The sequence below is a fragment of the Hemitrygon akajei genome, chromosome 8 (assembly GCF_048418815.1).
Source record: "Hemitrygon akajei chromosome 8, sHemAka1.3, whole genome shotgun sequence".
Taxonomy (NCBI): Eukaryota; Metazoa; Chordata; class Chondrichthyes; order Myliobatiformes; family Dasyatidae; genus Hemitrygon; species Hemitrygon akajei.
The window spans coordinates 173,519,365-173,533,676 of NC_133131.1; the positions used below are offsets into that span (position 1 = coordinate 173,519,365).

Consider the following 14,312-nt stretch of genomic DNA (forward strand, 5'->3'; position numbering starts at 1 on the left):
ATCACGGTCTGGGTGGTGGTAATGGGAAGGGATCACGGTCTGGATGGTGGTAATGGGAAGGGATCACGGTATGGGAGGTGGTAATGGGAAGGGATCACGGTCTGGATGGTGGTAATGGGAAGGGATCACGGTCTAGGTGGTTTTAATGGGAAGGGATCACGGTCTGGGTGGTGGTAATGGGAAGGGATCACGGTATGGGAGGTGGTAATGGGAAGGGATCACGGTCTGGGTGGTTTTAATGGGAAGTGATCACGGTCTGGGTGATTTTAATGGGAAGGGATCACGGTCTGGGTGGTGGTAATGGGAAGGGATCACGGTCTGGGTGGTTTTAATGGGAAGGGGTCGGTCTGGGTGGTTTTAATGGGAAGGGATCACGGTCTGGGTGGTTTTAATGGGAAGGGATCACGGTCTGGGTGGTGGTAATGGGAAGAGATCGTGGTCTGGGTGGTGGTAATGGGAAGGGATCACGGTCTGGGTGGTGGCAATGGGAAGGGATCACGGTCTGGGTGGTTTTAATGGGAAGTGATCACGGTCTGGGTGATTTTAATGGGAAGGGATCACGGTCTGGGTGTTGGTAATGGGAAGGGATCACGGTCTGGGTGGTTTTAATGGGAAGGGGTCGGTCTGGGTGGTTTTAATGGGAAGGGATCACGGTCTGGGTGGTTTTAATGGGAAGGGATCACGGTCTGGGTGGTGGTAATGGGAAGGGATCGCGGTCTGGGTGGTGGTAATGGGAAGGGATCACGGTCTGGGTGGTGGCAATGGGAAGGGATCACGGTCTGGGTGGTTTTAATGGGAAGGGATCAAGTTCTGGGTGGTGTTAATGGGAAGGGATCACGGTCTGGGTGGTGGTAATGGGAAGGGATCACGGTCTGGGTGGTTTTAATGGAAAGGGATCACGGTCTGGGTGGTGGTAATGGGAAGGGATCACGGTCTGGGTGGTTTTAATGGGAAGGGATCATGGTCTGGGTGGTGGTAATGGGAAGGGATTTATCAATCATTTATCTTACTGTGTATTTTTTGAACTGCATCAAATACTTTGTCTCCAGTAAACTTGTGTACTGGAAATTAAATCTGGAATCTTGACTGAGGTGGAAGGAGATGGGCCAGTCGCCCACGTTTATGGATAGGGACTTCCAACTTATTGCTTTCCTGAGCCCACCTCCCCCGACAACACCCACTCACCAAACACCACCTTAGCTGGTCAGGTTTAAAGATTATCTGTCACACGTGCCTCCAAACAAGGGCATCGTTTGTGGCATCCTTTGAGAGGTGTGCCGGGGGCAGCCCACGAGTGTCGCCACACCTCTGGCACCAGCATAGCCACGGCCACAACTCACTAACCTTAACCCGTGCCTCCTTGGAATGTGGGAGGAAACCAGGGCACCCGGAGGAAACCCACACGATCACAGGGAGAACGGACAAAGTCCTTGCAGACAGCGGTGGGAATCGAAACCCCGATCTTGCAGCTAGTGCTGTAAAGTGTTGTGATAACCATGTCAACCAGAAATAAGGCCATAAGAGATAGGAGCAGAATGAGTCTATTTGTCTGCTCCTCGCCATTCCATCATAGTGGTTTATCATCCCTCTCAACCCCATTCTCCTGCCTTCTCCCCGTATCCTTTCACACCCTGATTAGTCAAGAACCTATCAACCTCTGCCTTAAATACACCCAATGACTTGGCCTCCACAGCCGTCTGTGGCAATGAATTCCATAGATTCACCACCCTGACAATTCCGTGAAATGAAGACTCAAGATTCAAATTTCAGGATTGTTTAATGTCATTTCCAGTACAGAAGAGTAAAGGAGAATGAAATAATTGTTACTCTGGATCCAATGCAGCACAAAAAACACAATAAAGAACACAATAATTAAAACACACACAATAAATATAAATACACGAGCTAGCTTATGAATTACAAGATTACGTTGTGGCTCTTGAACTCAGTCCCCGACTCTAATGTGCTTTCTCCATCACTTTTGTAGTCAGTTGTGCCAGGGACGGGCGTCCTATGTTTCTAGACCAGTAGGTGGCACTGTGACTCCACAGTCAGCCCAGTCCGACCTGCGAGCATCACCATACAACTACATAAAGTCCTCAGCAACAAACACTCATGTAGGCTGAATTTCTGCTCCTCTTCTAGCATGCTACATTTATCCACCCCTATCAACGCTTTTATCTTAAGGTCATAGAATGATACAGGACAGAAACAGGCCCTTCAATCCAAATCAAAGTTCAAAGTACCTGCAACTTCCAAAGGGATCCCACCACCAAACATATCTTTACCTCGCCCCCCTCTCTCCGCTTTCCACAGGGATCACTCCCTCTGTGATTTCCTTGTCCATTCACCTCTCCCCACAATCTCCCTCCCGGTATTTATCCCTGCAAGTGACAGAAATGCTATGCCTGCCCATTCGCCTCCATTCAGCACCCCAGACAGTCCTTCCAGGTGAGGCAAATCTGTGGTGTCTGGCCTCCTCTACATTGGTGAAACCTGTTGTATATTGTGTATTATCAAGCACCTCCACTCCATCTGCCAAAAACGGAACTTCCTGGTGAGCAAACACTTTAATTCCGACTCCCATTTCCATTCTGACATAAGACCATAAGACATAGGAGCAGAATTAGGCCATTCAGCCCATCAAGTCTGCTTCGCTATTCCATCATGGCTGATCCCCGATCCCACTCAACCCCATACACCTGCTCTCTCACCATATCCTTTGATGCCCCGAGCAATCAGGAAACTATCAACTTCCACCTTAAATATACCCACAGAATTGGCCACCACCACAATCTGTGGCAGAGCATGTCAGTCTATGGCCTCCTCTTGTGCCAAGACAAGGTGGAAGAGCAACACCTTATATTCCGTTTGAGTAGCCCCCTGGCATGAATATCAATTTCTCCTTCTAGTTATAAAAAAATTCCCTCCCCCTCCCCTCTTTCTCTACTCTCCACTCTGGCCTATTTCCTCTTTGCACCTGCCTATCACCTCCTCCTGGGTCCCCTCCTTCTTCCCTTTCTCCTATGGTCCACTCACTTCTCCTGTCAGATTCCTTCTGGCCCTTTAGCTTTCCCACCTACCTGGTTTCACCTATCACCCTCAAGGTATCCTCCTTCTCCTCCCCCCACTTTTTTATTCTAGTGTCCACCCCTTTCTTTTCCAGACCTGAAGAAGTGCCACGGTCCCGACCGTTAATTCCCCATTTTCTCCTAATTCCCTTTGATTGTGCCATTGTCCCGACCATTAATTCCCCTTTTCTCCTAATTCCCTTTGATTGTGCCACGGTCCTGACTGTTAATTCCTCATTTTCTCCTAATTCCCTTTGTTTGTGCCACAATTCTGACTGTTAATTCCCCATTTTCTCCTAATTTCCTTTGATGGCAGCACACTGGTTTTCATTAAGACCTGCAGCATAAGAACCCTGGCTTTGCACCCACTTGTTGCCAGATCGTTAGCTTTGTCTGTGTGGTAATTAACGTTTCCCGGCCACTTAGGACTGTGTGTTCTAAGGTTTGCTTCAGTACTGAGAGTTACCTGTGAAACTCAGTCTCTCCATGTCAAGATAAGTTTTTTAAGTTTTACGTCAGCACCGAGGTTTACCTGGGTAACTCCGTCTCTCCGTGCTAAGAAAAGCTTTGTCTGCCGCTTTCTACTCTTCGTGTCCAGATCAGTTCTGCCTGTCTCCTGCCTTCCGGCACTCTCTCCTGTTCACCGTTCAACGCTCGTGCCCGCATCTACATCCTAATGCAACCTCCGTGCCTGTGTCCTGTGCTTGGGTTCACCTCGTCCGTTGCAACAAGAAAGGCCTTGGCCCGCAACACTGACTGCTTATTCATCTCCATAGATGCTGTCCGACTTGCTGAGTTCCTCCCGCAAAGTGAGTCCGTACATTGTGGAAACAGTTCGTTGTTTGGGGTGAGTGAAGTTTAGTGAGGTACAGTACATGAGACAAATAATCTTTCCTTAGTGCATAGGGTGAGTGTAAACATTGATGAGTGTGGCGTGATGAACTGCTGTTGGCCAAATAAAGCTGGTGCTGGATGTGCTGTACGAGGGAGACTGAAAGACGGGTTGAGTGATGTCATAGCAATAACCTTTCAACAACGTCAGCAAAACCAAAGAGCTGATTGTGTCTGGAGGAAGAAGAAGCCAGAGGTCCATTAGGGGAGAGGAGGTGGAGAGGGTCAGTAACTTTAAATTCCTTGCTGTTATCATATCAGATGGGTAAGTGCCATTACAAAGCAGCACAACAGTGCCTCTCTTGGAAGTTTACGTAGATTCGGCTTGTCATTTAAAACTTGGACAAACTTCTAAAGGTGCACAGTAGAGAGTATCCTGACTGGTTTCATCATGGCCTGGTATGGAAATGTCCAGGCCAGGAGTGAAAAGCTCTACAGAAAGTGGTGGATGCTGCCCAGTCCATCACAGGCAAAGCCCTCCCCACCACTGAGCACGTTCACAGGGAGTGCTGCCACAAGAGGCATCCGTCATCAAAGACCCACTAGCCTGGCCGTGCTCTCTTCGGGAGGTACAGGAGCTTCGGGACCTGCATCACCAGGTTCAGGAACAGTTATTACCCTATAACCATCAGGCTCCTGAACTGGCGTGGATAACTTCACTCACCTCAACACAGAACTGGCTCCACAATGTATATTCTCACATTCAGGGACTCTGTGATTTACTAGTTTCTTTTAAGCAGACATTTTCTGCAGAGGCTGGGTGAGACTAGAACTAGAGATTATTTGTCAAGGGTGAAAGGTGAAGTGTTAAAGGGAACATGAGGGGGAACTTCTTCCCTCAGAGGGGGGTGAGACTGTGGAATAACTGCCAGCAGAAATGGTGGATGCAGATTCGATTTCAACCTTTAAGAGAAATTTGGATCGGTATCTGGATGGGAGGGTTATAGACCTTAAGACATAAGAGCAGAATTAGGCCATTCGGCCCATCAAGTCTGCTCCGCTAATCCGTCATGGTTGATATACTATCCCTCTCAACCCCATTCTCCTGCCTTTGCCTTGTAACCTTTAACCCCATTACAAACCAAGAATCTTTCCATCTCTGCCTTAAATGCAGCCAATGACTTTGCCTCCACAGCCATCTGTGGCAATGAATTCCACAGATTCACCGGCCCCTGACTAAAGAAAAATGGAGGTTTATGGTCTGGTGCATAACGATATGAGGAGGTAGAATGATAGTTTGGCACAGACTAGATGGGCCAAAGGGTCTGTTTTATGCTGTAGTGTGTTATGCCTCTTATGACTATTTATTTTCCTGTAAATGCCTGCAAGAAAATGAATCTCAGGGTTGTAAATGGTGACATACTGTATATTTACTTGGACAATAAATTTACTTTGAAGTGTCTGTTCCTGTGTTACATATTAATGCAATAAGTTACAGTACAAATTGGATGGCAGAAATGCCTCAGGAGGAAGAATAGCTTTCTCCAGTTGCTGTGTTTCCATATCCCTTTCAGTGAAGTACTCAGAAATCAGACAAACTGAAGTAGTAATGGATATCCGGCCGAGACTTGCGCTTTCTGGAAACTCTGAAGACCCTTTGCGTCCAGGAAGTAGAGAGCATGGCCAGCCCTGTCAGAGTGAAGGGCCACGGAATGACCCCGGGAGGTCCCCTCGAGAAGGAGAAGTTTTCGCCAGAATCTACTGGGAGATCACCCACCTCCAGCTCCAGCTGGGGACACTGAACCAGGAGCTGTCTAAGGTCCTGAAACTCCAGGTGCTCCAGCAGGAGTCTTGCTGAATCAGTTGTGAGACTAAGGGGGTTAACACACTGTGAATCCAAGTTAGCACCACACCTCAGAAGAAGATTGGACATACAAGGAAGGCTGAGCTGCAAGGCGTAGTATAATGGAGTGCAGCCATAGCCATCTTTGACGTCTACCCCGAGATAATTGCCCTCAATGAGATACTGAACAACCGCCATATTACCAAAGCAGACTGCTCGGTGCAGGAGAGTTTGTCCTTGCTTGTTCTTTGACCTTAGGTTAACATCAGCTCCCATATCTATTAGGAGTTTAACAGTTTCTAAATCTCCTCTGGTACACGCCAACCAGAGAGGAGTGACTGTCGCCTCTACACGGTTATTGACAAGGGCCTCGGTGGATGTGGACTCTGCGATGGTGCTGGCCAGCCACTGAGTGTCTCCGCATTGCACTGCCTGATGAATGTCTAACAAGGAAGACTGCAGGTTCGCTTTGGCACGGAGTTCCTCCACTACTTTGTGGTGGCCCAATATCTGAGCCAATTGCAAGGCATTCTTACCAATAACACCTTCCACTAACCCATTGTCCATTGGCTTTTGCTGAAGTGTCTTGACTGGCCATTTTGGACACCAGGAAGGAACAATGGTAAAATCCACCAGACATTCCCAAGATTCAGAGAGGTGCCACAGAAAATCAACCATCTCTGGTTGGTTCCAACAGGCAGCCTGGTGCAGAAGTGTGAAGCCATTCTCATTCCTCACGAGTGTGTCTACGTGTTTCCCTCGGCCTCTTGATCCACAATCGACCTCACTGAAGTGTTCTTCATTGAGAAGGGTGAGGAGAGTTTTCCAGTCGTTCTGTGCCACTGCCTTGAACAAACGATGGACTTGGTTGTCTGTTTAACATAAAGGAATAGGCAGGTCACTGAAAGGATGAGCAGGGGTCAACATGGCAACAACATTATAAAGACATGAGATTCTGCAGATGCTGGAAATCCAGAGGAAAATGCTGGAAGAACTCAGCAGGCCAGGTAGCATCTATGAATGGGAATAAACAGTCAATGTTTCAGAATAAGGCCCTTCATCAGGACAAGCACCAATATTAGATGGAATTAGACTGTTCAAATCAGGTTTACATCTATTTCTCTACCTTCTGGTACTATATCCCCCCTCCCCCTTCTCTCTTTTCCCATTCCCCATTATAGTTCCTCTCTTACCTCTTCTCATCTGCCATCACCTCCCTCTGGTGCCACTTATCTTTCCCCTTCTCCCATGGTTCGCTCTCCTCTCCTATCAGATTCCTTCTTCTTCAGCCCTTTACCTCTAACCTATCACCTCCAGCTTCTCACTTCATCCCCTCTCTCACCTCCTCCACCCACCCATATTCCCCTTACCTTGTCTCACTGTTCCCCTGCCAGTTTGTACTCCTTCTGGCTTCTGCCTCAATAGACAATAGACAATAGGTGCAGGAGTAGGACATTTGGCCCTTCTAGCCAGCACCGCCATTCACTGTGATCATGGCTGATCATACACAATCAGTACCCCGTTCCTGCCCTCTCCCCATATCCCTTGACCCCGCTATCTATAAGAGCTCTATCTCTATAAGAGCCTCCTTCCTTTCCAGTCCTGATAGAAACATAAAAACATAGAAAATAGGTGCAGGAGTAGGCCATTCGGCCCTTCGAGCCTGCACCGCCATTCAGTATGATCATGGCTGATCATCCAACTCAGAACCCTGTACCTGCTTTCTCTCCATACCCCCTGATCCCTTTAGCCACAAGGGCCATATCTAACTCCCTCTTAAATATAGCCAATGAACCGGCCTCAGCTGTTTCCTGTGGCAGAGAATTCCACAGATTCACCACTGTCCGTGTGAAGAAGGGCAACAGCCCAAAACATCAATTGTTGATTCCCCTTCATGAATGCTGCTTGGCATTCTGAATATTTCCAGCATTTGTGTGTGTGTGTTCCTCTGATATCCAGCATAAGACCAAAAGACCATAAGACATAGGAGCAGAATTAGGCCATTCACCCATCGTTTGCTCTGCCTTCCATCGTGGTTGATTTATTAACCCTCTCAACACCTTTCTTCTGCCTCTCTCTATAACCATTGATGAAACCTATCTTCCTCCACTTAAAAAATACCCAGTGACTTAGCCTCCGCAACCATCTGTGGTAATTAATTCCACATAAATTCATCATCCCATCATTAAAGAAATTCCTTCTCTTCTCTGTTCTAAAGGAACATCCTTCAATTCTGAGGCTGTACATTTTGGTCTTAGAATTGCCCCATTATTGAAGATAAATCCTCTTCATGTTCACTCTATCTAGGCCTTTCAACATTCAGTAGGTTTCAATAAAATCCCCCACCATTCTTTTAAACTCCAGCAAGTACAGGCCCAGTGTCATTAAATATTCCTCAAACATTCCAAGATCGTTCTCGTGAACCTCCACTCTTCCATCTCCAATGCCAGCACATCTTTTCTTAGAAATCTGCCTGTACCACGTGACAGTGAGGATAGGAATAGAATGAGGTGGAGGATAAATGTGTGGTTGAAGGATTGGAGCAGGGAGCAGGGATTCAGACTTTTGGATCACTTCTGGGGCAGGTGTGAGCTGTACAAAAAGGATGGGTTGCACTTGAATCCCAGGGAGACCAATATTTTGGTGGGGAGGTTCTCCAATGCTATTGGGGAGGGTTTAAACTAGATTTGCAGGCAGGTGGGAACCGATGTGAAGAGGCAGAGGACGGGGAGGTTGGAGCACAAGTAGAGACAGCTTGTAGGTAGTTTGTGAGGAAGGATCGGCAAAGATACACTCAACCTGATGGTTTGAGATTATCATAATGAGTATCATAAACAAGGCAGATGAACAGAGTGTGGATCAATACATGAAACTGTGATGTAGTGGCCATTACAGAGATTTGGATGTCTCAGGGGCAGGAATGGCTGCTGAGTGTGCCAGGATTTAGATGTTTCAAAAAGGACAGCGAGGGGAAACAAAAGAGGAGAGGGCTTGGCATTGCTAATTAGGGATACTGTCTCGGCTGCAAAAAAGGAGGATGTCATGGAGGGATGGTCTACTGAGTCAGTGTGGGTGGAAATCAGAAACAGGAAAGGGGCAATAACTCTACCGGGTGTTTTTATAGCACCGCCCCCCCAATAAAAACAGGAATATCGAGGAGCAGATAGGGAGGCAGATTCTGGAACAGCGCAATAACAATATTTCCTAATATTGACTGACATCTCCTTAGCTCAAGGGGTGCAGATGGGGTGGAGTTTGTTAGGTGTGTTCAGGAAGGTTTCCTGACGCAATATGTAGATAAGCCTACAAGAGGAGAGACTGTACTTGATCTGGTATTGGGAAATGAACCTGGTCAGGTGTCAGGTCTCTCAGTGGGAGAGCATTTTGGAGGTGGTGACCACAATTCTATCTCCTTACCACAACTCTATCCCTGGAGAGGGATAGGAGCAGATAATTTGGGAAAACATTTAATTGGGGTAGGGGGAAATATGATGCTATTAGGCAGGAACTTGGAAGCTGATGTTCTCGGGGAAATGCACGGCAGAAACGTGGCAAATGTTCAGGAAACATTTGCATGCTGTTCTGTGTAGGTACGTTCCATTCAGGCAGGGAAAGGATGCGAGGGTTAAAGAACCATGGTATACAAAGTATGTAGAAAATCTAGTTAAGAAGAAAAGAAAAGCTTATGAAAGGTTTAAGAAACTAAGTACTGTTAGAACTCTAGAAATTTACAAGGTTGCTAGGAAGCAGCTTAAGAATGGAATTGGGAGAGCCAGAAGGGGCCATGAGAAGGCTTTGGCGGGCAGGGTTAAGGAAAACCCCAAGGCATTCTACAAGTGTGTGAAGAGTGAGAGGATGAGCCGTGTTAGAATAGGACCAATCAGATGTGATAGTGGAAACATGTGCATGGAGTCAGAGGAGGTAGCAGAGGTATTTAATAAATACTTTGCTTCAGTATTCACCAGGGAAAAAGTCCTTGGCAATTGTGTGGATGACTTACAGTGGACTGAGATGCTTAAGCGTATAGACTTTAAGAAAGAGGGTGTGCTGGAGCTTCTGGAAAGCATCGAGGTGGATAAGTCACCAGGACCGGATGAGATGTACCCCAGGCTACTGTGGGAAGTGAGGGAGGAGATTGCGAGGCTTGATCTTTGCATGATCAGTAGGGATGGGAGAAATACCCAGAGGACTGGAAGGTTGCAAATGCTGTTCCCTTGTTCAAGAAAGGGAGTAGAGATGACCCAGGAAATTATAGACCAGTGAGTCTGACATCAGTGCTGGGTAAGTTGTTGGAGAGGATCCTGAGAGGTAGGATTTATGAACATTTGGAGAGGTATAATATGATTAGGAATAGTCAGCATGGCTTTGTCAAGGGCAGGTTGTGCCTTACGAGCTCGATTTAATTCTTCGAGGATGTAACAAAACACAGTGATGAAGGTAGAGCAGTGGATGTAGTGTATATGGATTTCAATAAGGCATTTGATAAGGTTCCCCATGCAAGGCTTATTGAGAAAGTAAGGAGGCATGGGATCCAAGGGGACCTTGTTTTGTGGATCCAGAATTGACTTGCCCACAGAAGGCAAAGGGTGATTGTAGACGGGTCATACTCTGCATGGAGGTCGGTCACCAGTGGTGTTCTGAGTCCTCTCCTCTTTGTGATTTTTATAAATGACCTGGAGAAGGATGTAGAAGGGTGGGTTAGTAAGTTTGCTGATGACAGTGAGAGGGAGGATAAGCAAGTGATAGAGAAGGGACGCGCTCAGACCGAAGGTTTGAGATGTGTCTATTTTAACGCAAGGAGTGTTGTGAACAAAGCGGATGAGCTTAGAGTGTGGATCACTACTTGGAGATATGATGTGGTGGCAATTACAGAGATTTGGATGGCTCAGGGACAGGAATGCTTACTTCAAGTGCCGGGTCTTAGATGTTTCAGAAAGGACAGGGAGGGAGGCAAAAGAGGTGGGGGCGTGGCACTGTTGATCAGAGATAGTGTCACGGCTGCAGAAAAGGTGAACGCCATTGGGGGATTGTCTACGGAGTCTCTGTGGGTGGAGGTTAGGAACAGGAAGGGGCCAATAACTTTACTGGGTGTTTTTATAGGCTGCCCAATAGTAACAGGGATATTGAGGAGCAGATAGGGAAATAGATCCTGGAAACGTGTAATAATAAGAGTTGTCATGATGGTAGATTTTAATTTCCCAAATATTGATTGGCACCTCCCTAGAGCCAGGGGTTTAGATGGGTTGGAGTTCGTTAGGTGTGTGCAGGAAGGTTTCTTGACACAATATGTAGATAAGCCTACAAGAGGAGAGACTGTACTTGATTTGGTATTGGGAAATGAACCTGGTCAGGTGTCAGATCTCTCAGTGGGAGAGCATTTTGTAGATAGTGATCATAATTCTATCTCCTTTACAATAGCATTGGAGAGAGACAGGAACAGACAAGTTAGAAAAGTGTTTAGATGGAGTAAGGGGAATAATGAGGCTATCAGGCAGGAAATTGGAAGCTTAAATTGGGAACAGATGTTCTTAGGGAAAAGTACGGAAGAAATGTGGCAAATGTTCAGGAGATATTTGTGTGGAGTTCTGCATAGGTGCATTCCACTGAGACAGGGAAGTTATGGTAGGGTACAGGAACTGTGGTGTACAAAAGCTGTAATAAATCTAGTCAAGAAGAAAAAAAAAGCTTACAAAAGGTTCAGAGAGCTAGGCCATGTTAGAGATCTAGAGGATTATGAGGCTAATAGGAAGGAGTTTAAGAAGGAAATTAGGAGAGCCAGAAGGGGCCAAGAGAAGGCCTTGATGGGCAGGATTAAGGAAAACCCCAAGGCATTCTACAAGTATGTGAAGAACAAGAGGATAAGACATGAAAGAATAGGACCTATCAAATGTGACAGTGGGGAAGTGTGTATGGAACTGGAGGAAATAGCAGAGGTATATAATGAATACTTCACTTCAGTATTCACTATGGAAAAGCATCTTGGTGATTGTAGTGATGACTTGCAGCAGACTGAAAAGCTTGAGCATGTAGATATTAAGAAAGAGGATGTGCTGGAGCTTTTGGAAAGCATCAAGTTGGATAAGTCACCGGGACCGGATGAGATGTACTCCAGGCTACTGTGGGAGGTGAGGGAGGAGATTACTGAGCCTCAGGCAATGATCTTTGTATCATCAATGGGGACGGGACAGGTTCTGGAGGATTGGAGGGTTGCGGATGTTGTTCCCTTATTCAAGAAAGGGATCAGAGATAGCCCAGGAAATTATAGACCAGTGAGTCTTACCTCAATGGTTGGTAAGTTGATGGAGAAGATCCTGAGAGGCAGGATTTATGAACATTTGGAGTGGTATAATATGGTTCGGAGTTGTCAGCATGGCTTTGTCAAGGGCAGGTCGTGCCTTACAAGCCTGATTGAATTTTTTGAGGATGTGACTAAACACAGTGAAGAAGGAAGAGCAGTAGATGTAGTGTATATGGATTTCAGCAAGGCATTTGATAAGGTACCCCATGTAAGGCTTATTGAGAAAGTAAGGAGGCATGGGATCCAAGGGGACATTACTTTGTGGATCCAGAACTGGCTTGCCCACGGAAGGCAAAGAGTGGTTGTAGATGGGTCATATTCTGCATGGAGGTCAGTCACCAGTGGAGAGCCTCAGGGATCTGTTCTGGGACCCTCACTCTTCGTGATTTTGATAAATGAGCTGGATAAGGAAGTGGAGGGATGGATTAGTAAGTTTGCTGATGACACAAGGTTGGAGGTGTTGTGGATAGTGTGGAGGGCTGTCAGAGGTTACAGCGGGACATTGATAGGATGCAAAACTGGGCTGAGAAATGGCAGATGGAGTTCAACCCAGATAAGTGTGAAGTGGTTCATTTTGGTAGGTCAAATATGATGGCAGAATATTGTATTAATGGTAAGACTCTTGGCAGTGTGGAGGATCAGAGGGATCTTGGGGTCCGAGTCCATAGGACGTTCAAAGCAGCTGTGCAGGTTGACTCTGTAGTTAAGAAGGCGTATAGTGTATTGGCCTTCATCAATCGTGTGTTGAGTTTAAGAGCTGAGAGGTAATGTTGCAGCTATATAGAACCCTGGTCAGACCCCACTTGTACTGTGCTCAGTTCTGGTCGTCTCACTACAGGAAGGGCATGGAAATCATTGAGAAGGTGCAGAGGAGATTTACCAGGATGTTGCCTGGATTGGGGAGCATGCCTTATGAGAATAGGTTGTGTGAACTTGGCCTTTTCTCCTTAGAGCAACGGAGGATGAGAGGCGACCTGATAGAGGTGTATAAGATGATGAGAGGCATTGATCGTGTGGATAGTCAGAGGCTTTTTCCCAGGGCTGAAATGGCTGCCACAAGAGGACACAGGTTTAAGGTGCTTGGAAGTAGGTACAGAGGGGATGTCAGGGGTAAGTTCTTTTACGCAGAGAGTGGTGAGTGCATGGAATGGGCTGCTGGCAGCGGTGGTGGAGGCAGAAATAACAGCGTCTTTTAAGAGACTCCTGGGTGGATACATGGAGCTTAGAAAAACAGTGCTATGGGTAAGCCTAGGTAGTTCCAAGGTAAGGATGTTTGGCACTGTTTTCTGAGCCAAAGGGCCTGTATTATGCTGTAAGTTTTCTATGTTTCTGTGTTTACTAATTCATCTTAAATGCCGAGCAACTTAATTTTCTTGACCAGTCTCGCCTGTGGGACCTTTTCAAATGCCTTACTAAAGTCCATGTCAGCAACATCTACTCCATTGCCTTCATCAACTTTCTTGGTAACTTCCTTGAAGAACTCTATAAGATTGGTTGGACGTGACCTATCACACACAAAGCCATGCTGACTATCCCTAATCAGTCCCTGGCTATCCAAATACTCATATGTCCAGTAGCTTAGAATGCCTTCCAGTACTTTTCCTATTACTGATGTCAGGCTCACCGGTTTTCTGGTTTATTTTCAGAGATGTTCTTGAATACCAGAACAAGATTGGCTATCCTCCAATCCTCTGGTACCTCTCCTGTCGCTCAGGATGATTTTAATTTAGCCCCGTTAATGGTGGATAAATACGTACGGTGCGATCTCTGAGTCTGAAGGTGGTGAAGGCTTGAATTCTAATCCTGCTAAGAAACAGAACTACAGAAAGTGCTTCAGTACAGTGTTACATACCTGGAGTATGGTTTTATTCTGTTCTCATCAGATTAGCAAAGCCTCATGTGTCTTATATGTAATACTGTACTGTCTAATACAGCCATGAAACCATCAAGGCTGCAGGAACACTTCTGTGAAAGACACCCTGAAAAGGCTATTTATGATATTACTCGATTGCAGAAGATGAAAGAAGCATTTGAAGAGCTTTTCACGCTTAAGTCATTTACCAAGTAAGTTAAAAATGACCTTGATAGTGGTCTCATTGCTTCTTATAATATTTCCAAAATGATAGTGAAGTGTGGAAAATCTCACACAATTTGTGAAAGATTAATAATGCCTGCTACATCAGAAGTGCTCACCACTTTTTTCAAAATTGATACCAGTAGCTCTTCGTACTGACAAAATGAGTGCAATACAACTGGATGAGTCAACTGT

General features: G+C 46.2%; 1 protein-coding gene across 2 annotated transcripts in view; it reads right to left on the reverse strand.

Moving 5' to 3' along the window:
* Positions 1 to 1,024: 1,024 nt before the first annotated feature.
* Positions 1,025 to 14,312, reverse strand: part of LOC140732448 (transient receptor potential cation channel subfamily A member 1-like) — a 33,470-nt gene continuing 20,182 nt past the window's right edge. For both annotated transcript variants that reach the window (XM_073055120.1, XM_073055119.1), the window contains exon 2: positions 1,025 to 6,617. In XM_073055120.1, the coding sequence (XP_072911221.1) occupies positions 5,485 to 6,617 (1,133 nt within the window). In that variant the 3' untranslated portion in view covers positions 1,025 to 5,484. The remainder of the gene's footprint in view (positions 6,618 to 14,312) is intronic.